Source organism: Ceratotherium simum, chromosome 22, assembly GCF_057802395.1.
Source record: "Ceratotherium simum simum isolate JZ-2026a chromosome 22, ASM5780239v1, whole genome shotgun sequence".
Lineage (NCBI taxonomy): Eukaryota > Metazoa > Chordata > Mammalia > Perissodactyla > Rhinocerotidae > Ceratotherium > Ceratotherium simum.
The window spans coordinates 25,501,236-25,529,043 of NC_141921.1; the positions used below are offsets into that span (position 1 = coordinate 25,501,236).

Genomic DNA, 27,808 nt, shown 5'->3' on the forward strand with positions numbered 1-27,808 from the left:
TGAGTTTCCCTTTGGCAGTACTAAGCAGAAGAGGCCCACTTTTGGGGTCCAATGCTTGCAGCGGACATAACATTTTTCCTTCTAAATGTGGGCCCGGCCCACCGCCCTGTCCCTCCCCCATTAAGAAGCAGCAGCCACAGCCAAGTTTTAATCATTTAATTAACACCTTTGAATGAAACACACAGAGCTTTTTCCTGTGTCTCACTCAGGCTTCAGGGAAGAGGGAATGGATTGTTTGTATAGACATATCAAAGACTCAAAATTTTAAAGAAATATATATATATATATATATATACTTCTCTCTCTAACATTTTCATGGAAATTAAAAATCAGAGGCTTTTGGTCTTTCCATTTTCACTAGGTCAAGCTCATTTACCCCAGAGGACAAAGAAGGGTTGCCTCTTCTAGATCCTCCCTTCTCCTTGGTACTCTGTCCCACCCAGGGGGGAAAAAGCTCAGGAGATTCTGAGGATAAGGAGCTCAAGTAACATTGGGAAGAGAGGGAATGGAAAGAGATGGAAGGTGGGCTCCCTCCCACCTCCAGCAGCTCTGAGGCTGCCAGGGCCTGGTTTCATAGAGGCTTTGACCGGGTCCTGGTTCCCAGGGGGCTGGATCAGGAGCTCTGAGCAGAGCAGTGCTTACTGACTGTCCTTCCCCAACTCACTGGGCAGGCGCAACACAGACCCAGCAGCAGCTTGCTGTTACCCAAAGGGCAAGGGAAGAACATTGGTTTATAGCTACAGGGAGAAGACAGTAGTGAAAGAGGGCCAGAGGAACCGAGGCTCTCCTACCACATCCCCTGTGTTCCCAGCTCTTGTTCTGGGAGGGGGCCAATCTCTCTCCTTAGTGGAGGAGAAGCAGCTAAAAGCAACGTTCCTTGCCAGGCTCAAGCTTGAGTCACTGTTGAGGAAAGAGGGTCAAGACAGAAGGGGTGGCAGCCATGCTGCTGTGGAAGTCCCAGGGGCCAGTGGGGAAGCCATCTTACCTAGATAGGTAGCACAGGCTGAAAACAGAAAGGTTGTTAAAATTCCTGGAGAAGAGATCAGTAGAAGAGGCTGATGTCTAGGGGGCAACCACCCAGCCTGCTCCCTAGGAGCATGGAATGCCCCTCTCACTGACTAGGGAAAAGTCTGGAATAGAATGCACTTTTGGCTTCCCCTCCTTGTCACTCAGCGTCTGCTCCCCCCAGTGGAACCACCTGTGCTGAAAGGCAGCTGCAGAAAGGACATGCATGGAGACAAAGAGAAAGGTCAGAGAATGAAATCCACGGGGCCAGGCCAAATAAGCTCTTCCCCTGCCAGACCCTCCCCTTCGTCCACCTCCTCAGTACTTCCTGCAGAGCTGAAAGGGACCCAGCTTTGCCACAGCCCATGGGCTCCTGCCTCTGAAGTGTCATGCCTGCCTACCCCAACCTGATCAAGTGAGACAGGGCAGATGCCTGGCATTGCCAGGTGCCCACCGAGGTGACCCCCTATTCTGTTCTCCTGCTGAGGACACAGAGCCTGTGGACCTCCCCTCCTCTGATTCTTTCTCCCCCAACCCACTTGGGGCCTGGCAAAGTCCCGCTTCTTGTCCTCTGCATGGAGCACCTGGCAGAACTGGAAGGCAGAAGGGTGGTTGGTGGTAAGTTGAGGCACAGGAAGGCTAATGCCCACTGCACCTTTGTGCTTTGGAATTCCACAGTCCCACTCCTGCCTCCAGCCTGGCGAAGCCTGTGGGAATACGACTTGCCCACCTCTAAGAACTAAGAAAAGGAGCAAACTGGATCAGAGGGAGGGGACAGACTGGTCCCAGCTATTGGGCTGGCTACCAGGGATTGACGCTGCTGCCATGTAAACAGGCCCTTGGAATGTGGCTTCACGGGCCCTGGAGGATGGACATGCAGCCACTTTTCAAAAGTGCTTTGATTCTGGACTACAGTATGTGCATGATTTGGACATGAAAAAAAAAGGAAACAAAAGAAACTCGAGGTGTTCTGCTCCCAACTCTGTGGCCTCAGGGCCAGCAGGGGGCGCAACCACCCACTCCCACCAGCTACCTCTTCAAGATGAGGCTAAGGCCAAGACTGAAGTGGCAGCTGCCAGAGGTGAATCCAATCGGGAAAAGGCATGAGTGCTGGGTGACGGAGGACAGATCGACACCAGGCTTGCATAAATATTGAAGGCTGTGGGTTAAGGCTGCAGGCATCCTCTCTGTTAGGTTAAGTTTCTGCTGTATCTTCTCATCCTTGGAGCTGCTCAGGTCCCTGAGATTGTATTCCTGGGATGGGCCAGCAGTGCCAGTGAGGTGCCTGGTGGTCAGACCAGCTCTTTCTGTGGGTCTGTGGGAAAAAAGAAGGAACACTCAGCAAAGGGACCTCCCGCCTTGGTTCTGATCACTAAGGGCCCAAGGCACATCCTCACCCCCTCAATTTACTGACCATGCAGCAGCACTGGGCTAGACACTTCACAAATGCTGACACTCATGCAGTATCACTGCCCCACACTTTACAGCAAGGAACTGGAGGCCAGGATCGGTAGATAAAATGGCAAAGTTGGAATCAAACTCTGTAGTTCTGACTCCAAAGCCCCACACACCATGCTCTTTCACTGTAGCTCATCAAGGTGACAGTTCACCCTTCCCAGGCATCCTGAGACCAGAAGAGTCTTAAAGATCCAAGAGCAAATCCCTAAAGGCAGAACTGCAGCTACCTATTTCCCATCACCAGTGATGGGCCCCACTGCCCGCAGTACCTGAGCTAGGCACGCCCAGTTTCCGCTCCTCTGGATCCACCAGCTGCAGGACACCTCCATTCTCCGCTAGCTCCCCCTTAGTCCTGTCCTCGGCAGGGGGGAGCCCGTTGGTGGGAGGAGCAGTAAGAGGCTCAGCCCGAGAAAAGCTCGGGGAGGCAGGTGGTGGGGCTCCCACAGAGGGCTTGCGGGCCACGGGTGGGGGAGCCTTATGTGGCTTCTTTGTGGCCTGGAGTGGCCGTTGCTCCGAGATGCTCCGAAGTTCAGCCACCAGATTCCGCTGGAGATCAGCCTGGGTCTCGGGGGACACGGACCGCTCCAGCTGCAGCTTCTTAGTGCCCTTGGAGAAGATGAAGCTGGCCGTAGAGGCAGAGGACTGGGGAGACCGTGGCTCACCCTCAGGTGGTCCATTGGGCTGGGCACTCACAGGGCCCTCACTGGCAGCCAGACTGGAGGCCTTCAGTCGGACAGCAGCATGGAGCCCTGAGGAGGGGGCAGGTGCTGGGCTGGCCCGCCCTGACAGGGCCCTTCGAAGTGGCTTCTGGGGGGCCAATGGCCCTGATGCTGGGGTTGCAGCCACTGTGGGACCACCCACAGAGCGCAGTCGGACCATCTGCAGGAGTGAGGGCGTGACCAGGGGTGCACCAGCATCCTCCCTGGGAACCCCACTGCCCTTGCTGCAGCCCACGGGTTCTCTCCGAGGGGCCTTGGCCAGAAGCCCTGTGACAGAACCAGCAGGAGGTGGGGCTGGTGGAGCTGGAGGAGGGTCTGGGGTACCATGGGGCTGGCTCTGGGAAGAGACAGTAGCTGAGGAGGGCAAAGCAACCAGGGAGCTGACAGGCTCTGGGGGGTCTGAAGGACCTGCAGGCTCAGGGCCAGTCACGGAGAAAAAGGCCTCCTCGGGTGGAGGGAAGTCAGCCATGGAGAGGTCCTGCTCCTCAGGTGCAGGAGGTGGTGGTGGGGGCCAGTTGGGATCTTGCAGGGGCTCCTCAGCAATCTCTGGGGCAGACGGGACCTCCTCAACCACCTCTGGCTTCTTAGTGGGTGGTGGGGGTGGATGATAAGATGGGGGTGGAGATGGTGGGGGCGACTGGTCTTTGGAGGCAAGGGAAGACTCCTGTGGTGGAGTCAGGGATGTCTGGGGAGTGGGAGGGAACTCAGGACTCACATCAGCAGTAGAGCTGGGCCCAGGGACCACAGCAGGGGCAGCCAGAGCAGGGGCAGCTTGGTTAGGGCTCTTAGGCTTGGAGGGAGGTGGGGAGAACGGGGCAGGCACCTTGGGGTGAGGAGGTATGACAAACCTGTCACCCAGGATGGTCGACATCTGTGGACCAGAGCGTTCTGAGGGGGCTGGGTCAGAGGAGGAGGAGCATAGAGACGTGAGGGAGGAGGAGACAGAGGCCCCAGGAGATCGAAGGGAAGTGACACGCTCTGGCTTAAGAGGTTGAACCTTGCCTGGGGAAGCAGGGGCCCCTGCTAGACTCTTGGGAGGGAGGGTAGGGGTACCACTTTGGCTCGAGTATCCACTGGAAGGTGAGAGTGTCCGTTCTGGGGAGCGTGGGGGGCGCCGGGAGCCACCCGGAGACAAGCCAGGCACCCAGCTGCCTGCTGAGTTGGATGGACAGGGTGCTGCCCCCATCCCTTCTGACCCACCAGTGGTGGGCGGCCGAGGCAGCTGTGGCTGCTGCTTCCGCTCGGGCTTGGGTGGCAACCCCAAGGGCCCATCAGGTGCTGCTGAGCCCCGCTGATGGAGCGAGTGGGTCCGGCGGGGAGGAGGTGGGGGCCGCTTCAGCTTACGTAGGGACACACTCCGGCCAGACAGCTGCCCACTACTCCGAATGCTGACAGTGTCTGAGGCTTCAGCCGTGCTGCCCCCACTGGGAGAGCCCCTCCCACTGCCCCCCTGGGGAGGGGGTGCCACACTATTGCTAGCCACAGAGCCCTCTGGCCGGCCCTCAGAGCCACCCTTAGAGGAAAGGGTGGAGCCATCAGACACAATGGTCTCGGAGGACTGAGAGTGACTCCAGGTGTCACTGGAGGAGGAAGGGTGGCGGCTGTGGGGACGTGGGCTGGAGACTGAGGAGAAGCGGCCCAGTGAGCGGATGGAGGCCGGGCTGGCCGCGAGCAGGCTGCAGCGGCTCAGTGTGCGCAAGCTGCAGCGGCCCAGGGCCACCACATCCACCGTGGGTGGCAGCACAGCATGTGGGATCAACTTCGACAAGTAGGTGGCCTGGGGCGAGATGGACATGGCCGGGCTCATGGGCTCTGGAGGCCCGGCCCCTCCTGTCAGTCCAGGCACTGCTAGGGACATGGGCCGGCTCAGTGGTGGGGGCCGGGCCCCTGTGGACCGGCCAACGAGGGTGTCATCCCGGTAAACGCGGTCGATGTGGCGCTGCAGCATGGCCTCTGCCTCGGCACCGGCCTCCGCCTCTGCCTCCAGCGCCTGCAGCGACACTCGGGCCCCTGTTGCTGAGGCCAAGCCCACCGGGTGGCCATCCACTGTGGGGATGCGCACAGCATCCCGTGGACCAGGAGGCCAAGGAGTACCTGGTGCCTCACGCTCGTTCCGCAGGCCTGGAATGGACAGGGAGGACGTGGCAGTCAGCAGAGGGGGTGGCCAGGACTCCCCACCCACCACCGCTGCCCTCCTAATGCGGTGCTCACCGAGTTCCTTCTGCACATGCTGCGGCAGCCCCAGCACAGTGCTCCTCCGCTCCCGCCGCCGCCGCCCTGACTTTCCGGATGACTTGGGAAACGAGTCATGGGGTCGGAAGGTGGAGCCTGGGGGCCAGTCCAGAGGAGAGAAACCGTTAGAGCAGGTCTCAGGGCACAATGTGCAGAGCACTACTTCTGTAGAATATTAATAAGAGAGAGCTCTGCGAAAAAAGATTTCCATAGTCAAGTAGGCGTGGGCAAAGCTAGGTTAAACAAAGCTAGATGCTTTTTTTCTGTAAGACTTCTGGAAGGCTTTATTAGATCAATAATGATCATTTCCACTTAGTGAACACTTAACGATGTGTTAGTCAGCATGCTAAACATTTGTCATTCATTCCAATAATATAAGTACTCTTATCCTCATTTTTATAGAACATCAAACAGAAGCTCAGAGAGGTGAAGGGTTGGCCCAAGGTCACGCAGCTGGTAAACAGCAACACCAGGCTCAAACCCAGGTTTCCCGACTCTTAACTGTCCTGCTTTGCAGTTAATGTGCATCATGAACCTCCAAGAGGACACAGGGTACAGTGTTTCCTGAATTCACTGAATCACAGAGCCTTGGGAAACACTAGATTAGGAGGAAAAGGGGAAGCTGCAGGTGCTGGGACCCTGGTGCCCACCACCCCCCTCCCTGTCCAAGAACCCTGGCTGATGAGCAGACACCTTTGCGCTGGATCATCTCCGAGCGGATGGAGAGAGCATCCTCTGCCGTGGAGCTCTCAGCTGTGTAGGATGTGGTCTGGCTGCAGAAGGAGATGCTATCTTCATCCGGCCCTGTCCGGGAGGACTGTTGAGGGAAGAAGGTGATCAGGCCCTGGCTCCAGACCCAGGACCACCCCAGAGGCCTGGGTAGGGCTCACTGTTGCCTCTTCAAGGCTCTTCTTTGGAACTTTTGACTCAGATTCCCCCACCCAGCATCACCCAGCACTGAGCAGACATCAGCTAGAATAGCCCTCAGGGGTCACCTAGTCGAGCCCTTCATGATACAGGAAGGAAACTGACATCCAGAAGGGTTCAAAGACATACTTGCCAAAGATCAAGCAGAGACGGAAGAGTAGTCAGGACTGAGCTGGGGGCAGGGCTCACCTGGATGCTCTGGGTGTCTCCATGGTCCCAGCCACCCTTGTTCAGTTTCTGTTTTTCTGGAAGACACCAGAAAGGTGTGTTAGGCTTGACCCCTGACCTTGGGAGCTGAGAGTAGCACTGGAGGGGAGTGGAAGGTTACCTTGGTGCTGTAGGGAACGGAGCCCCTCCTGGGCCTGTGTGTGCAGCTCTTCCAGGTGAGGCGGCCGCCCGCTGGGGAAGAAGACGTTGTCCTGGTGCTCATCCACCACAGAGCCTGGCCCCTGGCCCGGCCCCACACTTAGACGTTTGTCACTCTCAGCTTTGGCAGAGCCTAGTGGGATGTAGGAGGAAGAGAAGTGAGGCCTGAAGGCATCTGGGCCCTGGGGATGCACAGGCACCATAACAAGGGCACCTACAGTCCCCAGACTGCACACGGCCCCTGCACATACATGCAATGCCCACTTCCCCCAATCAGTACACACAGCCCACAGTTCTGCGGTATACACTCAATACACAGAGCCCCCATGTACATACACAAACTATACCCAAGTGTACATATATCTGAGCATCCATACCACACAAAGGGCCCCAGAGAGGGCAGCACATGCAGGGCACACTGGCCCACCATATATGCACACACCACCCACAGGCTTCAGTATGTATACAAACAAATAGCACCCACGTATAAACACATCTGGGTACTCACACAGCACACAAGGGCCCACACAGAGCACACCCAATCCCTAGGTATACACACAACACCCACAGTCCCCGTTCTATGCTTACACAAACAGTACTCAAACATACACACAACTGCGTATCCACACATCACTCAGGGGACCATGCAAGACACCCCAGTACACATTGCCCATAACAAATACACTTCTCGTCTCCAGAGCCCAAGCTCTACTTTACAGGAAAACAAACCACCCTTTTTGTACACCTCCTTGGCCCAGGTCCAGGAAGAAGACACATGGGACACTAGGAAGGGGTGGGGGCTTGAAGGGGTCATAACCAGATCCCCAGGAAGTCCGGGGGGGAGGGACAAACCAGGGATATGGCCTCTTGAGTCCCCTACTCACCCATGTGGCTGTCCCTTAGTGGAAGGATGGGCAGGGGAGGGGAGGAGGACCTGCGTCCCTCTACCCCTAGACAAGGCAACTCCATCCTCTCTTGGGGGAACAGTCCCAGGTATCCCCCTCTCCTGGAGGCCCTGGCCTCTGATGCAGAGGAGCCAGAGATCCATTACAAAGGATCCTGTTACAGGCCCCGCCCATGGGAGAGCTGGTCATCTAATCCTGGGAATGGGGGGCTGTGTCAGCACTTTGCAGCCCCAGCCCCCCTTTAAATGGAACCCACAACATAAGCAAAAGCGCTGGGAGGGTCATGTGACCTTGGCAGCACCTTGTAGAGGGGCAGGAACAAAACAAGCCCTTTAAAGGGCCACACCCCAGGATGCCCCAGGATCCGGGTCTTCAGTTCAGACACCTGCCCTGTCCTCCTTCCTCAGCCCATTCTTCAACAGCCAGCTCCTGCCCCAGGGAATCCGCAGGAATCCCACAAAGTCAGAGCTGGGAGGTCTCCCAGGAATCCATCTAGCCAAGTCTCAGCTAATTCCCTGATTTTACAAGTTGGGAAAACAGGCTCAAAGAGGCAAGGCCTTCCCAAGGTCACCTGCAAATCAGAGTCAGACAGAGCCAGGACTAAACTCCAGGTTCCCAGAGGGGATTCCTGGATCACACTCAGATGGGGACCCTCTGGCCCCCACGTCTTACCCCAGGCCTGAAAGCCAAGCTCCTAGGGGGAGGAAGTGGCATAGGCCCCTCCCTCCAAAACTTCACCCCAGGGCCTCTAAACAGGATTTCCCTGACCATGCTCCCCAACTTCCAGGGGCACTACATTCCCCTCTACTCTGCTCCTCACATCCCATCCTCCTCCACACACTGACTGACCTGGGAGCCGGTGCCCTACCTCTCAGAACTGAGGTACTGGGATGTACCCAGTAAGGTGTGGGTACCCCTGGAGGGAGGCAGTCTCGCCCAAGGGCTGCAGGCTTCAAGGTCAGAGCCACCCGGATCCATCCTCCCAAAGACAAGCAAGGCCCAGACAAAGGCAGCGGGGGAGCGGCTGGACAAAGGCTGGGCGGACAGGGGAGTCTGGCCTCATTACTGGACCCATCCCCCACCCATTACCCTTCCCCGGCCTTGATCCCTCATTCTACATAAGGGTCTGGCAAACGGAGGTGTCGGGGATCCCTCCTGTCCCCCCAGCCACACCCACTCACCCTTCTTCTTAAAGACCCCGAGGAGCGCCGGGAGGTGGCGGCCCAGGAACACCACCATGACTGCGGGTACCACTCGGACCGTCCCCTATTCCGACCTCTCCAGAAAGCCGGGCGACGCCTTCACCATAACCCAGCACTAAGGGGATGCGAGGCCGCCCGCCCAGCCGCAGAGCGCCGGCTCCAGGCAGAGGAGGGGGAGGGGCTGCTCTCCAGGTCCTCCTCCCACCTTCGCCACTGTGCCCGCCCACCCGCCGACCCCGCCCCTCAAGCAGACGGCAGGGGCATGAGACATCCCAGACTCTGAGGAGGAAACTGAGGCCCGGAGTCTGTGGCTGCTCAGCTTTGGTGGAGAGGATGACTAGGAGGGCCAAAGATACTCGATTCCAGGGGCAGACCAGTAACCCTGTCCCTAAGTCATTTTCCAGTCAGGAGCCAGAGCTAAGGCAGGGGTCTCGGCTGCCAGATGGTAGGCGGAAGAGCCACTAGACTAGACTTGGCATGGTGCCGACCCCCAAGTCCTCCTGGCTGGTGAGGGTAACTCCCAGGGGAAGGAGCTCAGAGCATGGAGTGGCCAGGCAGAAGCCCAGGACTGCCTGTGGTGAGGGAGCTAGCCCAGGACACAGTACTGCCCAGAGTGGAATCACAGTGGCTGGTGGTAACAACCTCTCATGTATATGTTCAGCCTCCCACTTTCCAAAGGACTTTCTTCCCACTGTGGTAATGTGACATCAGCAGCCCAGAGAAGCACTGTGAACTCTCCAGGGTCACACAGCAACAGGCCTTCAACACAGACCTCTTGCTGCTCTAGCCTAGGATTCTCCCCACTGGCCTCACTCGGTGACTCCGTGACTCTGCTGCATCACCAGGCGGGGAAAACAGAATTAGCCAAGAAACAGCTCATAGGTAAGGACCGGGGGTTGGGGGGTTACTTGGAGGGAAGTAAGGTCTAGGTTCAAATCCAGCTCCATCACACACAAGTCATGACTTCACATGGAAACAAGGCCAATAACTCCTTTTTATAAGATTGTTGTATCCATTCATTCAATCAGCAAATCTTTATTAGACTAGTATTGGGGGCTACGGCTAATGGAGGAGAACTTTATGTTGTTCACCAGTATATCCCTAGTGCCTACATCAGTGCCTGGCACATACTGTGAGTGCAATAAGTAGTTGACAAATACGCAAATGAGGTAAACTAACAATACAATTTTAGATAGTGAAAACCAAGGAGCTGTGACAGGAAGGGGGTGCCTTTGGGGGCATCAAAGAAAGCCTCCCTAAGGAAAGGCCATTGGAACTGAGACCTAAAGAATGAGAAGGAGCCAGCCAGGGCAAGTGCTGGGTGCAGAGCCTTCTAGACAGAGGCAACAGCAAAGGCCTTGAGGCAGGAGTGGTGAGTTTCCCAGAACAGAGAGGAGGCCAGTGTGGCTGGAATGGTGAGCAAGGGAGAGAATGGCAGGAGGTGAGAGGAGGGCAGGAGCCAGGTTAGGGAGGGCCCCAGAGGCCTTGGCAGAGTCTGGATTTTATTCAAAGAGCCCCAGGAGGTCAGTACCAAAGGTTAAGCCAGGAGTGACAGTGTTAAAATAGATGCCCTTGGCAACTCCAAAGAGTCGCTGAGACTGTGGAAGAGCAAGTCTGTGAGCTGTGCAGTGCTGTCCCCCAAACTCGCCTAAGGACACCCCTCTCTCACAGCACCTCTCTCTCTGAGGCCCTAGGGAATCTAAGAACCCACAGTGGCGCCCATGCTGCAAGGCCCCTCTGCAGCCCCTTCCCCATTTGCTGCCCCACCTCTCAGGGAGCAGTCAAGCAGAAGGCTGAGCCCTTGCTCTCTGGAGAACAAACTTCTGTGGAGCTGGAGAGTATATACCCACAAATCACTGAAATCTAAACAACAAGCCCAAGAAGTAGGCACTTTTACCCCCATTTTACAAATGAGGAAACATAGGCCAGAGTGGGCAAGCAATATAAAGCTGGTAAATGGCGGGGTGGCATTTGCACTCAGGACAACTTGAATCCAAAAGGCATGCTCTGTCTGCTGTGCCAGCTACAAACCTGACCTCCCCTCTGAAGAAGGCTGCCGGACTCTATCATCCCCACGAGTTCCTGGTTTCTTGACCACATCCTCCCCTCTTCTCTCTCTTAGGGCAGACCCATCCACCGCTCTTATTAGTCCCACTCCAACAGAAAAAAGCAGGAAACTGTCACTTGTGATGAATTCATGCCAGGCACCACGCCAGGTGCTGCTGGAAGGCAAAGTCTTCCTGCCCTCATGCATCTGACAACAGCCCTCCAAGACCAGCTATGCAAAGATACTCTCCCCGTAATTGATCATGGACCTGTGAGGCTCAGAGAGCTAGGTGACTTCCCAAGCTCTGGCTGGCTCCAAAACTGGAGCCTTTAACCATACAGGACACAGTCCCCCTAACCAGGGAAACTAAGGGCTGAGCTCCCCCTAAGTTGGGGGTGGGGGAACATCAGCTTATCAAGGTCTCAGGTCCACAGCTGGCAGTCAGGGCCACAGCTGCAAATTCCTGATCCAAGGCTCTCACACTTGATAACATCTGGTTGCTCCAGCAACACCCCTCCCCCCAACCACCCACAGCTTGGCCAGCGCCCCAGGCTTCTCTGAGCCACCCCAGACACAGGTCTACACACCTGTGGCTTGCTTGGGGCGGAGCTCAGCAACCTGAGTCTCAGGTGGAGAGCAGGTGCCTCACAAAGAAACTGAGGCCCAGACAGTGGAAGGACCTCGCCCAAGGTCACACTTTGAGTCCGTGTTCCAGGACCTTCTGCCCCAGCACAGTCCAGAGGTGCAGCCTGGGGCTGAGGCTCACCTAGCAGCCTCCGCCTTCCCCTCCTCCCCGACCTGCCTGTGGGAGGATTCCGGGAGCTGAGAAAACAGCTTGCTCCTGGCCACGCCTCCCAACATGCAGGGCACACCAGGAAGCATACATGCAAGTTCCTGAGCTCGGATACAGTGCCCCAGCAGAGGTATGTGGCACACACCTCCAAAATGTCACTGGGGCCATCCTTATAGGTGGGCGCCCTCAGGACCACGTCCACAAAGCACACTCAGGCCACTCTAGTCCATGTCCTCCTCACGCCCGAGTGCCACCGCACAGACTCACGCACGGCCCTGCCAGGTGGCTGCATGTACAGGAAGGCAGGTGCATGTACCCACCACTCTGGGGCTTTCCTGAGCCTGGGGACAGAGAGAAATGGGGGAGGGAGCCCCCACCCCCAAGGCCACGTGCACATCTGTGCGCATGCGTACCCACTGTCTTGGCAACATCCTCCATGGGGTGAGGCCTCAACCTGCCCCATTCCAGAACAAGGGGCGGGGGCTGTGGCGCGCCCACAGCCAGGCAGGCCTGACTCAGGGGAGAGGAATGAAGGGGGGAGGGCACAGCTGCCCAGGTGGCCTCACTCAGGAGCTGGAACCCTCCAGAACTGACCCTGCCCCCAGCCCCCTCCCACCCCTCTCAGGGCTTAACTGCCCCTGGCCAGCCCAGGAGCCAGGATTCAGGGTGTTCAGAGGCCCTAAGTCTCAACCCCTCACTGTACCTGTTGACAAACCAAGGCCCAGAGGGCCTTCCCATAGGAGCAGAACCCAGGGTGTATGTAGATTTTATTCTTTTAGAAGCAGGACAAAGGGAAGTGAATATAACAAAAGCTTTCAGGTGGAGGCACTTTACAGTTCTCTAAACACTCTCTTCTACTGTCTAGCAGAACACCTAATAAGAAACCTGAAAGGTATATGTGACATTCCCTTTTTACAAATGAGTACAAGGAGGCTTGAGGGAAAGTGACTTGCTCAAGGTCACCCAACCAGGAAGTGCCTGAGCACACATTCGAACCTGGGGCTCACCCCAAAGGCCTTAGTGGTCCTAAGTCTGAGGAAGTTAAGGGGTCAGGGAGGCTGCAGCCCCAATCCCTGCCTCAAGAGGGGGAGCTCTGCACCCCACGTCTGCAGAAGGGGAATCTCCCTCTTTCCTTCCCTCAATGAGAAGCCCCGCCCTAGCAGGGGCAGAGTTGACAAGCTGGTTCTAAGGTAAATATTGGGGGGCAGGGAGTGCCCGGGACAGGGAGGGGAGGATCCCATCCCACAGGTGCCTGGGGGAACAGGCAGCAGTGCAGGGAGGAATTAGCTACAATAGTATTAATAAATGTCATAATGAGTTTCCAGGTCAGTATCTGCTCCCCAAAATGACATAATAATCTCTTTCCACCAGGGTGCAATTCTGACTTTCCAAAGTCCTTTCCTTTGTTGCTTCAAGGCATGACTATCCTCATTTTATAGATGCAGGAGAAGCAGCCACCATGAAGCCAGGAGAGGAAAAGGCTGGGAGTCAGGAGGTCTGGATCCCAGGCCTTGAACAAATGAATTAGCCTCTCTGGGCCTCAGTTTCCTCATCTGTAAAATGGGACTAATACCCACCTCACAGAGTGCCTGGGAAAGTTAAAGAAAACCATGCAACCAAGTGTGAACACAAAATGTTGTAATCGGAGGGAGCTTCTGCCTCTCCGGATATGGGGGTAGGTAAAGGGCTCTCTCAGGCCCTTCTGCCTTTCTACTTACAACACAACGATAATACACTAGCATTTACTGAGTGTCAATTGATTGAGACACACATGGTTTCACTTAATCCCCCTCACCATACAGAGGTACTCCCTGAGGGTCAGTGACTTGCCCAAGGTCACATGGCTAGGAATGGCAGAATCAGGATGTGAAACTAGCTCTGATTGGCTGCAAAATCATGTTCTTCCCATGCCACCAGAGGCCTCCTCTCCCACCCACTTCCGAGCTCTCTTCAAGTCTCAAGTGGAGTTAAGGACCATTATTAAGATAAGGTCTGATAAGGGACACTTAACATCAGCTCCCTATCAGCTCCTCAGTGACCTCGCCCTATCTGGCAGCCCTAATCCCCATTTGTGAGGGAGAGAATTCCAAGTCCAGACCAGATATCCCACTGGCCTGGGAGTCAGGAGTCCTAGGTTTGAACTCTCACTGCCTCTCAATCACAGTAGGACCCTGAGCCAGGCACTGCCCCTTTCTGGGCCTCAGGTTCTTCATCTGTGAGGTGGAAGGGTTGGAGAGATGATCTCTAAAGAGCCCTCAGCATGCATGACTCTGCCCCTAGAAGGAGGGCAGTGGTTCCACACTTCGGGGCAGGGCCTGGAGCAGCAAGGAGGTTCAGCTTATCTCAAATCCCTCAGACCAGAGAGGGCTGGGCCAGCCCCTTATCTGGAAGCCCAGAGCTCCCCAGAAGCAAGTCCGGATACACAGTTGATCACAAGTCTCCCCCAACCCCCAGAAAGGGGAGGAGACAGAGGGAGAAGCTCGGGGGTGGAGGGGTAGAGGAACTGGTCTTCTCCCAGCTGTGGGACCTAACAAAGACCCCTGGCATTCCAGTTCCAGAGGCAGGGGAGGGATGACAAGAATTCTAGGTGGTCTGACTCCACCAACAACTCAGTCCCTTCCCTTGGTCTTCTTATCTGCAAGATGGGAACAATAAACGCAACCAGGAAGAGGGCCCTGTGTCTACCTGACAGTGCAATGCATGGGAATTGGAGGAGGGTGGTGCGGTGGGGGTGCTCCCTGGGCTCCCAATTCATATCCTCCACCATTCCCCCAACCTGCCAGGACCAAGTGCCCAGCTGGCCTGGGGAGGGGAGAGTTGGTCTGGATTCCTGAGAACCAAGGCCAATCCATCCCAGCAGGTTACAGTGTCTTTCCAGCAGTGGGGAGGCCTCTCCCCATCCACCCTCAGCCCTCACCCTTCTCTCCTGTCCAAGGGCATTTGGTCCACCAGGACCCACCCTTCCTTGAATCTCAGTTTCTCCCTCCTACTTCTCACCTGCTCCCTCTCAGAGCCCCTGGGGGCTTCAACTCCTGCTCCCCCACCCCCAGCACTTCCTCCACTTGTGCTTCCTACAGAGCCCAAACCTTCCAGGGCCCCAGGCTTTCTTCGCCCAGAGGACTTGCAGGCCCCTCAACCATAAGAGGAAACCCATCTGTCCACAAACTGGTTAAGGGCACAGGCTTTGGAATCTGACAGCTCAGGTTTGAATCCCAGTTCAGCCACCTCCTTGCTGAGTGGCCTTGGGCAAGTAACTTCACTTCTCTGGGCTCCAGCTTCCTATCTGTAAAATAGGGAGAATAACAGCTTCCAGCTTGTAAGACTATTGGAGAACAAATGGATTAATCCATGTAAGGGGTTAGCATAGGGGCTTAGTATCCCTGCTACCGTCCCCCAGCCACACAGCCTCAAGCACAGAGCCTTCACAGCCCTCTCTGGCCCTTACTCACAACATCGGATTAATCCCAGGTCCTATCCCTTCTGCCACCTCCTCTGCAGTCTCTGCAGCTGCCACTCCTCGCCACTCCCACAGCCGCCACCCTGTCCCCAGTCCTCACCCCATCACCTCTTCCCTGGATTACTGCAACAGCCTCCAGACTGCTCTCTGAGCTTCCACTCTCACCACTCCACCCCCCAACTTGTTCTGCCTGCCCCCGCCCCCACCGTGAAGCCATCTTCCTAATATCTCACTTTCATAGGCCCCTCCCTTACTCAAACACCTTCACTAGCTCCCTATGGCCTGTAGACTCCAGCCCTCTCAGCTTGCCTTGCATTCTTTCCCTCCTCCTCTCACGGACTAATCATATGTCCTCAAGCCCCAGTCCCATACCTGGGCCTGTGACAGGAGAGGCTGAGGCTGGGGAGGCTTCAGAATCCTCGGCACAAGTAAAACCAAAGGGACTGAAGTTTGCATTCACAATGGAACTTGTCCCAGGCACAGGGAAAGAGCCTCAACTACTTTCCTCTCCAACCTCCATGCTCAGTTTCTACTCCATGCCTTTGCTCACGACCACTCCCCGCAGCTGAAATGTATCCGGGGCCATGTTCTCTCATTTAATCAACAATTCAGGACTAATTCCAACCCTGCAGTTACTTCAAAGTCCAAATTAAGACCATCTCCTCAGTTTTCTAAAAACTGGCCCCAACCCAACAGCCTTTTGATATACAGCCTAGAACACTCCCCAACCCCCAACACTTACTTCTCTGTTGCCTTGACATTGTTTTCTGGTTTTTTAGGAGCACCTTACAGCCTAGTTGACTCGAGTCACAGCAGGAACTGGCAGAGCACAGGGCTGCTAGAAGGCGCTTAAGGGCCAGCGGGCAGGAGACTGTAAACAGCCCTCTTAATCTCTCTCTCCCCAACCACCGATGGTCACATGTCTGGACCCACAGTTGGTTTTCAGGAAACCATCAGATCAGAGTGGCCATGGGAGGGCAGATGAAGAGCCCCATCCCAGGCCCAGCCCCACTCCCTCAGTGCAGACTCTAAGAGCAGAGAAAGGTGGGCACAGCCCAGATTTCAGGATTGCTGGGCCAAGCTGTACTGGGAGGTCCTGGAGTCTCTCATCAACCCACCTTCTGAAGAATCCTAAGAGATCCTACCAGAACTTAATTAACCCTTTTCCTATTGTTATTTTGATTATCATTATTATTTCTCAAACCACTGCAGGCAAAAGCCTTGGACAAGGCCTCCTTCTCTAGACCTCAGTCTTTTCATCCACGAAATCAGGTAGCCAGGACTGTAAGGGTCCCAGAAGTCACCTAAGCTAAGCCCCTCTAACTTCACAGACAAGGCCCCCTGTAGGAGCCAGGGAGGTCCAGAGAAGTGAAAGCAATCTGCTCAAGGTCACCAGATCCATATCGAGAACCCAGACCCCCTAATTCCCAGCCCAGGCTCTTTCTATCCCCCCTGAGTGGAGGGATGAGATCATCAGGCTCAGTTCTGAACCTCTAGGAATGTGGGCCATCCTGGGAAGACGTGGGTGGATTCTCCCACCACAGCAGGGGCCCCACCACAACCTTCTCCAGGATTCTCTCACTCCCAGAGCAAGTACCCGCCTCTGTCAGAGACCCCTTATCTTCCTGGGAGGCAGTGGATCCACCACCCTGCCCCTACCCCATCTGTGGATTCACCAGGTGGGGGAACTAGGCACGCTCGACAGCTCCTCCTCCAGCACCCCCTGGGACTCTGGGGGATACCCTGAACTGCAGCACCCGCTGGGGGAAACCAGGAATCCTGTCTTCCAGCCCTGGGGTTGGAGGCCTTCCCCATTCTCCCCACCTCCCCCCAACTTGGAGGCTGGAATGTGACCCGCGGAGGGATCCCGCAGCACGCCGGCAAAGGCTGCGTTCCAGCTCGGTGGCTGCACTGAAAAGGGGGAGATGCGGCAGCGACCACAGGGGTGGGGGGAAGGGGGACGCAGAGAGGCAGCGGCGGCGCGGGCGGGGGTGGGGAGGGAGCCCAGAAAACCAGTCCGACTCCCAATCGCGCCAGATGGAGGCGGCCCCGAGCCTCCAGCCCCCCGTTTCCTGCTTCCCCCCTCCACCTTTGTCTCCCCTCCCTCCTGCAAACTTTCAGCCTGTTGGGGGCTAAAGCCTGGGGAACAAGTGTGTGTATATGCACAAGTGCCTTCGGGTCTTGCAGCCTGAGTGTGTGTCTGGTTGGTTGTGCAGTTTTGAACCCGTGTGTACATCTGCGTGCCTAAGACAGTGGGCAACTGTACCTACATGACTGATCTGTGTATATGATTGTGTCTGGATCTGCGTGTGTGGTGTAGTTCGTGTGGCTGTGTAAACCGTATGGATAGGTATATGCACAGTGTCTCAAGATCTGTGCGTCCTACAGGGATGGTGTGGGTGTGTTTGTGTGACTTCGTGTCTGCATGTCCGTACATTTGAGTGGGTGTTGTGTGACTGTGTCAATTGCGAACATGTACGTGTGCCCGCCTGTGGGTATTCGTGTGTACGTGTGTGTCTGTGTGCATGTGAGGTGTGGGATCTGTGCGGGGGATTCCCGGCCCCCCACACTCACACCCACCAGGCCCCGGGAGGGGGCAGCACCGGTGGTGGCAGCTGCGGCAGGGAGACCCTCCTCCCCGCCTGCCCCGCCCCCATTCCCGGCCCCTACCTGCCGGCCGCTTCGCCGACCGCCCGAACCGCCAGAAACTGCGGACCCGGGGGCCGCTAGGGGCCTTCCTCTTGTGGTGTGAGTTGCCCATGGCGGGCGCGGGAGCCGGCGCGGTAACCCGAGCGCAGCCCAAGCAGCCCGGCCGCCGGGCCCGCAGCCCGCGGAGCGAGGCAGTGAGACGCGCGGGCGGCCACCGCAGGCGCCCCCAGCCCCAGCTTGGCCACACCCCCGGGTCCTGCGGCCAATGGTCGGGCCGGGGCGGGGCCGATGGAGGGGCGGGGCCTGGTGCGCGTCCCGTAGGCTCCGCCCCTCCTAGGACCTGGGAGACCTGCTGTGCCGCCCTGCCCAGAGTGCTTCGGAAAAGGCCCGTCCCGTCCAGGTGGGGCAGGAAGGTCCCCTGCTCCCCTAGCCCAGGGGCTGCCTCTCTGAGGACTGCAATGGCGCCGAGAGAACTAGGGGACGGGCTCCAGCAGGCGGGGTCCAGAGCTCTGCTGCTGCTTGGGCCCACCAACCACTACCCCGTGAGTGTCTCTGTGCCTGTGTGTACAAATGTATCGATCTGACTGTATTTCTGTAGTGATGGTGTTCAAAGTAATGGTAGCACTTTTTATACAGCAGTCCCCTTTATCCCAGGGATACGTTCTAAGACCTCCAGTGGATGCCTGAAACCGCAGATAGGACCGAATCCTATATATACTCTGTTTTTTCCTACATATACATACCTATGATAAAGGGTAATTTATAAATTAGGCACAGTAAGAGATTAACAATAACTAATAATAAAACAGAACAATTATAACAATATACTGTAATAAAAATTACTGTAGATCTTAGCAACCTCAGCATATAATTTTTCTCTTTCCTTATTAAGTGGAGAACTTTCACCTTTTCACTTAAAGGAAGCTCTTTATGGCTTCTTTTTGACATACCGGAATTGCCAGCATCACTACTCTTGCGCTTTGGGGCCATTATTAAGTAAAATAAGGATTACCTGAACACAAGCACACAAGCACTGTGATATAGCGACAAGGTGACCTGATAACCCAGACGGCTACTAGGTGACTAACGGGCAGTAGTGTATACATGGATACACTGGACAAAGGGATGATTCATGTCCCAGTCAGGAGGGAGCTAGACGGCGAGAGATTCCATCGAGCTACTCAGAACGGCAGGCAATTTAAAACTTATGAATTGTTTATTTCTAGAATTTTCCATTTCATATTTTCAGACTGCAGTTGACCACAGGTAACTGAAACTGCGAGAGGAGAAATCGTGGATAAGGAGGACTCCTGTATAGCACTTACTATGTGCCAGGCACTGTGATAACCACTTTCATGCATTACTTCATTTTTCCACAAAACAATTCTGTAAGGCAGGTACTTTTATCATCCCCATTTTACAGATGGGGAAATTGAGGTTCCATGAAGTCAACTGACTAGCCCAATATCAAACAGCATTAAGCTCAGAGCTAGTACTCAAACCCAGACTGACTCCAATACCCACTGCTCCATGCTACTTACCCCTCCACTTTATCTGTGCCTCTGCACGACCTTGAAGGCAAGCACGCAGTTGGGCATTTGTAATTGTGTGCTTTAAGGTGACTGTGTAGTTGTGTATCTGTGACCCTGAACATGTGGGTTCCCCTCTGTGTAATCATGTGTGTGACTGTGTGCCTGTATCCATATAGTTGAGTCTGTTTACATGTCTGGATGTGTGCTTTTGTGTATCTTCCTATGTAATTGTGACTGTCTCTCAGGGTGGCTGAATATCACTTATTTTTGTGTATTTGAGTGTGTAACAGTCTGCCTGTGTGCATGTAAGTGAAAGTTTGTAAGACTGTGTAATTGCATGTGCTTTTGTGTATCGATATGACTGTACAATTGTTTGTTGAGTGGATGCCCACATCTACATTTGGAGGGTGTGTTAAGTAATGGAGTATATAGGTAAACGTACATGAAACCACCCATGTCTGTGCATCTGTGGAGCTATGTGCCCCTCACTCATCTCCCCTTATACAAGTCTTGGTCTTTCAAACCTCAGGCCAAGCTTCACCTCTCCTGAAAGACTACCAAGCTGCCCGAGGCCCCCACCTCTGTATCCTCGCAAGTGCCCTTGTGCCCAGGGACCTGTCCAGGGCCCCATATCCTGGGCAGTGACTCTCCTTTACCATCACTCTGTCCTGTCTCTCCAACTAGGGGCAGCATGGTGTAGCAGAGAGAGCACTGGGCTGGGAGTCCAGGGCCTTCAGTTCTAATCCTCATATGGCTCATCCTTTCTGCCACCTGGGCAAGCCCCTCACTACACCACGCTGCCTCTTATACCCAGTGGCTCCAAGACACCCTGTTCTCTCCCTGCAAAAAGAGTCATAGCTGTTCCCCATCCTCCCTGAGGCCCATCTCTTGCTAAAAGTCTGAGCTTGACAACAGTGTAGTCCCTGAGGGGCTGGTATTTTCTTCATCTATCCAGAAAATACTCATTGAGCATACACTGTATACCAAGCTGTGTGCACCAGGCCCCTGCTTTGCACAGAGAAGAGGGTCCTAGTGTCAAATCTGGAAGAGATCTCAGAGATCTGCGAGCCCAATTCCCTTAATTTAGAGATGAGGAAACTGAGGCCCGTGAAGAAGAAAGGTGGTATGGGGGAGCAGAGCGAACACTCAAGAGTAAAGTGCAAATCCCCAGGCATGAATGGAGTGAGGACAGGCATGCAAAGAGCCTAGAAGGATGTCTGGAACCTGGCGGGTGCCTTGGCCTTTGCAGGCCTTACAGGAGCTCCCTCCGCCCACCAGTTCAGCCTCATCTCTGACCACGCCCTCTCATTCTCAGAACCCCACCCACACAAAACTGTCTGCCACTCCCCAGTGCACACCTCCAGGCCTTCAGACATGGTCCTTTCCTCTTCCACCTTCGCCTGGAAGATTCCTTGCTATCCTCAAAGCCCTGCTCAACAGTCTACTCCTCCAGGCAGTCTTCTTTGCATCCCCATCTCCCACAGGCATTAGTGCTGTCCTCTGACATAGTTATCGATCACACCCTGTGTAACACCATCCAGCACTTGTCTCAAGACAATGGTTTGTTTTGGTATCTCCCTTTCCAAACAGAAAACAAGCTCCTAGAGGGCAGTGACTGTCTCACTCCTCTTAGTAACCCCAGGCTCAGCATAGTGTCTGGCACACAGTAGGTGTGTCACATGTGTTGAACAGAAACTGGTGGAGGTGGTGATGATGGCACTTCATACTGGTGGAGATGAAGAGGCACAGGCAGGAGAGTCCAAGACACTTTCCCATCTTACATTCTTTCACGACAAAGGCTGAGCTTCAGGATCCAGCAGGAGGAGTTCTGCCTACAGCCAAGGGCATGAGAGAGCCTGAGGTAGGACTGGTGGGAGGAAGTAGGTGGTATGGAAGGCGTATGGACCAGAACTCCAGGAACCACAAGACAGGGCTTGAGTGCCTTGTGACCCTCTTGGAGAAGGGTGGTAAAGGCCTCGCCTGGCTAGGGGCTTGGAGGAGAGGATATCCTAAACAGACAGGAGGCCCTACTTGGAACAGACCCCACCAGCAGCCTCCTGGGAATCGTGCACTTTGCCAGAAAATTTGGGGTTGAAACTCTCTCCAACCTGAGCTGTCTCCCCTCCATGCCAAGCACAGAGCTGGGCACCCTGTGAGTGGAGCTGACAGCCTTTGATGAACCGACCCCCAAGGACAGTGGAGCACAAGAGCATCGAGTCCCGTGGAGTGCAATAACAGGGAAGGTGGACAAAGATTTCATCCTTCCTGCCCGAGGACGCTGCTTCCACCTACTTCCTTCCCCAAGCCCGCCAAGGAGGTGGTTGTGGCGTCTGCAGATGGAAGGTGGAGGTGTGTATACCTGCTCTCCCCACCCCACCACGTTCACTGTGGCCCAAACAATATACAATGCTTCCTCTCATTAGTTTTCTTCAGCATGTGACAGGCCAGGAGCAGCTGAGACAGCTTTGAGGGTGTGGGGAGAGGGGGATTTCCAAGGGGCAGGTGAGTGAGTGGAGACTCTCCCTCCGCCCTCTACTGACAACCGAGTATAGATTTTTCTGCCCACAGGATTTAGCCACCCCAGTGCAGACCTTGCTGGCAGCCTTGCTTCAGGGGCAGGAGAGGGAGAGAATAGTGGGTGGAGGGCCCCTCCCAGCCTGAGGGGGATTTCCAGGAGAGCGCTGGGATGTGTGCCATGGTGGGGATTCGGGCCTCCACGAGGAGGGAGAGGGAGAGACAGCTGGAATGAGCGCCTGAAGGTGTCAGTCTTCCTTGGCCTCAGCTTCCTGCTCATCTCGTCCTACCCCTGGCAGACGCACCTCTTTGGGAGGGGATTTTGCATTTGAGGTCTGAACAAAGGAGCGGAGAAGCTGAGGTCAGCCTGGCAGGTGTGGGCTCCTGCTCCACCTCTAACATTGGCTGGCTGTATGACCTTGAGCAAGTTACTTCCTCCTCTGGGCCTCAACTGCCTATCTGTATGTGCCATGAGGGCTTCCTGTGACATCTCAGGCCGTTAACTCTGAGCCTCTTGGATCCAGAGATGCCCATGCTTTGGGGGCCCATATCGGATCACCCACCTATCACCCAAAGCCACTTAGTGCCAGGCCCTGTGCTGGGCAGGGCAGAGGGAAAAGACAGTCAACCCAGCTCCTGCACTCAGGATGTTCAGAACAGTGAGGTACGGCACTCCCTGTGCCCCACAGGACCCCAGACAGCCAGGTGGTCTCAGCCCCTAGCAGATGCCTTGCCTGATTCTGGCGGTGCAAATCCCTCAACCCCAGCTTCCCTTCATCCTTCCATTTTAGCTCAAGTGTCACCTCCTCAGGGAAGCTGTCCCTGATCTCTCCCTGGGATCGCTGTGCTCCCTCGTTTGTCACACTTCTTGACCCTCAATTACTGCTCAATGTCTGCCCCACCACCACCACCACCAAATTGTGAGGTTCGTGAGGACTGGGACCTTGTCTCTCATTCATCCCCAGGACAGGGTCTGGCACACAGTTGGTACTTGTTATCTGATAAATACTTAATAAGTATTTGTGAAATAAATTACTGAGGTGCCCTCTCCCATCTGGACCCAAGACAGACAATGCCCATCCCTTCACAGGGGCCTGGAGAAGGCAGACCCAGACTCCTCTATAGAAGCCACTCCCCCCTTGGATGTATCCTACAGCAGAGGGAGCCCTAGCCCTATCACAGTAGTCCAGGCCCCAGGCTAAGACACTGAGATGCCCCCACCCAAGAAGACGGTGGCCAGAAAAGCATATACTGTCCAACTCTAAATCTCTTAAGCACCCTGCTCTAGAGTCTGGGGGGCATTAATTTCCCCAGGAGTCTCACAGAGATGATGACACTGGAGCCAGGCCTTGAGGGATGAATAGGAGTTCACTGGATAGAAAAGTGAAGAGAAGGGGGAGCAGCACATGCAATGGCATAGAATGTGGAAATCCATGGAGTGTCCATCGAAAGGCAAACAGATACCACCCTGACCTCAGAGAGGCGAAGTGCCCACCAACCAAAGTGCCTTTGGGTCCTCACTTTGCTTTAGAAATACACAGGCCCCTTGCTCAGCACAGAGATGGCATAATTCACACTGCAGTCTCCTCACCCACCTTCCTATGACATCTAGGCCACTGGGTCCCGATGTCTCGTCCACCTGACTGGCCAAAGGTGGGCTCTCCTTTCCTGGACATAGCTCCCACCCCCATGCTCCTGGCCCCTACCAGCTTGCTCCTCCAGCCCATTCTCAAACGCATAGAATTCTAGAACTACAAAGGGTCTCAGAGGCTTTTAAACCCCATCTTTGTCAAGATAGGGCATGTCTTGCTGAGAGCAGGGCAGAACTTGCCCAAGGTCATACAGCAGAGCAGAACTCAAACACAGGAGTGTCCCCACAGCTGCACACCAAGGGCAGTTCTGCCTGAGTAGCCAGCGTTCATGGGGTCCAATCTGCTGGGCCTGGCGGGGTGGCTGCTGAAGTCTTGCTATGAGAATCAGAGCCATCCCCACTCCTCCTACCCCCCAGCCACTGCCCAGTGCCTGAGAAAAACCTTCGAGGGGCTATATACTCCTTTCCCCAAAGCTGGTTCTAAGATTCTACAGAGTCAGAAACACATCCATCTCATATTATTTTGTTGGGAGGGTGGCCTCTGGAGGCAGACTCAGGGGTTCTGTCACTGCCACATCCCTCTCATGCAAGCAGGAACCTTGCTTGTCTTGTCCCACGTATCTGCGTCACCCTGAACAGTGCCTGACACTATATAGTAAAGAATATATCTTTTTCAAATGAATGAAGCTGACTGACCCTTGATCAACTTACTTTCACCCTCTGGGCCTACTTTCTCACCTATACGTGGTGACAACTGCCCACCTCCCAGGTTGTTGTGAGGACAAGGGAAACCATTCATGAAAATGCCTGCCCAGGGTCTGGCACATAGCAGCCTTCATGTTCCCCTTCAAATTAGCCAGCACCCTGCCGTCCTTCCACACTCTGCTCACCTCCTCCAGAAAGCCTCCCTTGATTATCTACTGGGCTCCAGTCCTGGCATCTGTCCCAGAAACACTTCCTCCCCACATACTTGTCTAAAGTCCAGGTGATATTTCTGGAAAATATGGATTACTGTTTGTTTTTTGACTTTTTCTTATGTCTGAGTCCTCCTGTTGGACAAAGGTAAGACTCCACCTTCTGTGGATCCCCCACAACAGGGTATCTGAGGTGTAACCAAGTGAGTTGTTTTCCAAACATGGATCAGGATGAACTTAGCTAATGCCCAAGTCCTCAGCATCACACCAGCAGAAACCTGCTACCATCTAGACCATGCTCCACAGTGCACAAAGCATTTGCATGTCTGTTATTTAATTTGATCTTTGAAACACCCCTGTAAAGCCAGGATTTATTATCCCTATTTTACAGATAAGGAAACTGAGGCTTGGAGGTGTTAATAACCTGCCGTGCCATGTGGCCTGAAAGGGGCAGAGTAGGGCCCAGGAGAGAGTTGTCCTGTCAGCCTCAGAGCCCATTGCATCTAGACTGGGTCCTTACAACTCAGGTGATGAAACTCATCAACACAATAACAGCAACCCCTGGCATTTCTAGAATGACTCCACTTTCATATATTTTTCACATTCTCTCGTGAGAAGCTTGGAGAGACAGAAAGCTCACAGACTCATCAAGACAACATCTAGACAGAAGGTCACCCCTGTGAGAAGGTCCCCCCTCTCTTCCCTGAGACAGTAATGGAATCACTGAGGCCACAGAGAAGTTGCCTGCCCAATGTCACGGGGCTGGCTAATAGCTGAGCCAGGATCTGAACACTGATTTGCCTGACTCGGACGCTATCAAGTTCCCTCACTTCTCTCTGGGCCTTTTCCCATCTGTAGAATGGGTTGGATAAAAAGATCTTTAAGCCTTACCCCTTGGTCTGTGTCCTTGGGAAAGTCACGAAAACAGTACCAGTTTTGGAGGCAGGTGATTTGAGTTCAAATCCCAGTTTGAGCAAATCAATCACTCTTTGTCCCTGAGCCTCAATTTTTTCATCTGCAAATGTGCTCAAATGAGATAATGGATACAGGGCTCCTGGCACACTCAAAGTAATCAATAAATGTCAGATGTCCTCTCTTCTTTCTAAGTCTGTGCAGGGCAGTGAAGGGAGCAGAAGAGTCCTGGAAGCCAGGTGCTCAAAATCTATTCCAAGCTCAGTTTTCTCATCTTGTAGTAGGGGAGTCAAATTAGGGCAGCCGAGACCTGCATTTATGGGTCTTTGGTTCAGAGATGGGGATCAGGGAGAGAATGACCTCCCCAGCAAAGGCCCCTGACCTCCCAGGAATTTTCTGTGTGTACCTCTTCCCTATCTCCTGCAATCTCCATTCTAAACATTTTCCCCAGAAATAGTTAAGCCTTCTTTGGGCTTCCCCTTCCTGATCAGCGGTGCCAGTGGAGATTAGAGAGATCAGATTTATTTCTCTTAATAAACAGAAAAGAAGTTAGGCCAGGCAGGTGACAAGGAAACAATTGGAATAATAGAAGGTTGGAGCAAAAGGGAGCAGGACTTCCTCCAGTTGTACCTGGGGCCACCCCCCCCCCCACCTGAGGAAACAACAGCCAGGGGCAGGGAGGTATTGCCCAAGCACGTGGGCCCAAATCAGGCCGACCTGCTGCCCAGAAAGCCCAGCGCTACCTGACACCAAACACGAGGCAGGGGGAGGCCTGGCCACTGACCTAATGACCCCTAACCAGACTGTTGGAGCAGGGACCTACAGGGTCAGCTTTTCCAGCTCCTGCCTCGACACTGGTCTTCCAGGGGAAAAGTGTCCACTACCAGCCTTCTAACTCCAATCTCGACAGTCTGACCACAATCCATCCTGCTGCAGTTCTGATCCACACCCTCTTGAGCAAAATGGGGATGACTTCAGACTGAATCCCAGTGGGGCAGCCCTGGAACAGACTCCACGTCCTGTTGGGGCTGCAGAGCACTTGCAAACACTCCTCACCCAAACCCTTCCTCAGGGCCTGGCCCAGCCATCCCAGCCCCAGCACCCTGACTTCTATTTGTGGCTGGGCCACAGTGGGGAAGGGCCCATATCCAAAAGGAAGATCATCCCGGATGCAATCACACAAGAGGCTTTTCACCCTCTTCCTGGCCCCTAAAGTGTTCCTTCAAATTCTCCTCCAGAGGCGGTTAAAGGACACTGGGAGAGTAAACACAAGCGGAATGGGATGGGCCCACACACGCCATTTCCTCACCTCTAACACGGCAGCAGGAACCTAGGACAGGTAGACAGCAGGCCCCAAGGAAGCCCCACCCTCTTGCAGAGTCTCATGCCCTCCCCCTCAAACAGGAGACAGAGGGGAAGATGAGGGAAGAAACAAGCAAGAGGCCAAAAGAAAAGTGACCCCAGCAGAGATGAGCCAGGTCAGCCTCCCTTCATCCCGCCCATCCACCAGGCCAGAGGGAGCCCAGAGGCAGGGAATTAGCTGTTGTATTTCAAGTACCCACCCCAGCCCAGGTACAGCCTCTCCATTAACTTGGGCCTCAGTTTCCCCATCTGTAAGCACACTTCCAACACTGGCAGTTTCTACCAAGGCTGGGGGGAAGGAGTGATGGGGAGGGCCGGTTGGTTCACATCAGTGAGCTGACCACCCCAGGAGGTGGATGTTTGTGGTTTGGCCCAGGTGAGTGGTGAGGGGGGCCAGGTGGGAAAAGCTAACACTGTTAAGAACCTAAAGCATGCTATGGGCCACGTTGGGTCCTTTGTGGGGTTAGACACTCATATCCACCTGGACGGCTGACACACCTTTTAAGTGCAGTTGACCCTCCAGACCCAGAGGGACCCCCCCCTACCAGAGATGCAAGGCCACTTGCCTCTCCCATTGGCCCCAGGCCAGAGTCAAGTCCCTGACCCCCTGACTCAGCAGAGGGCAGAACCTGGGTGAGCCTGGGGGAGGGCGATTGCCTCACCGTCCCAAGAACCAGGCTGCCCGCACTTCCTGCTCAAGCCAGGGGATCCCTGCCCCAGCCGGGGGTCCCCTCCCCCTAGAACGGGGCAAGGCTGAGTCTGGGAAATTCCGGGGGGCGGCGCAGAATGAGGGTGCTCCGGCTGAGCCTGGGGCTCTTCCCTCCCCACGCCGCGGACCCTCAGCGGAGCCACCCTGGCCGCACCCTCGGCGCCGCCCGCTGCGCAGCCCAGGTGCCCGGCCGCCTTACCTCGGCCTTTCCCCTTGGCCCTCCTGGCCTTGTCGTCCGCCTTCTTGGCCCGAGGGGCGGCCGGTTCGCCGCCCTCGGCCCCCGCCGCCTTCTTCTTGCGCCGCTTGCCCCGCAGCCAGCTGAAGGCGCGGCGGAGGCCGGACGCGCCCGAGCGGGACTTCTTCCTGCGCGGGGGGCCGCCCGGGCCCCCCGGCTCGTCAGCCGCAGGTGCGGCGGGGGGCGCGCGGGCCGCCATGGCGCGGCGGGCGGAGCTGGCGGCGGGGCCCCCTGCGGCGGGGCGCCCATGCGCCGGGGGCGGGCGGGCAGGCGGGCGCC

The 27,808-nt window shown here is 55.3% G+C and overlaps 1 protein-coding gene across 3 annotated transcripts; it reads right to left on the bottom strand.

Moving 5' to 3' along the window:
- Nucleotides 1–141: 141 nt before the first annotated feature.
- On the bottom strand, nt 142–27,808 carry NHSL3 (NHS like 3). Of its 3 annotated transcripts, none has more exons than XM_087446359.1 (7): nt 27,494–27,808; nt 6,670–6,840; nt 6,531–6,586; nt 6,108–6,231; nt 5,394–5,510; nt 2,733–5,303; nt 142–2,320 (listed from the first exon to the last, which is right to left on the bottom strand). In XM_087446359.1, exons 1-7 carry the CDS (start codon nt 27,726–27,728, stop codon nt 2,298–2,300), a joined length of 3,297 nt encoding a protein of 1,098 aa, XP_087302485.1. In that variant the 5' UTR covers nt 27,729–27,808; the 3' UTR covers nt 142–2,297. The 3 variants fall into 3 exon arrangements, with proteins under 3 accessions (XP_087302485.1, XP_087302486.1, XP_014639600.1); XM_087446360.1 differs by lacking the exon at nt 27,494–27,808 and adding an exon at nt 17,782–17,945; XM_014784114.2 differs by lacking the exon at nt 27,494–27,808 and adding an exon at nt 8,794–8,962.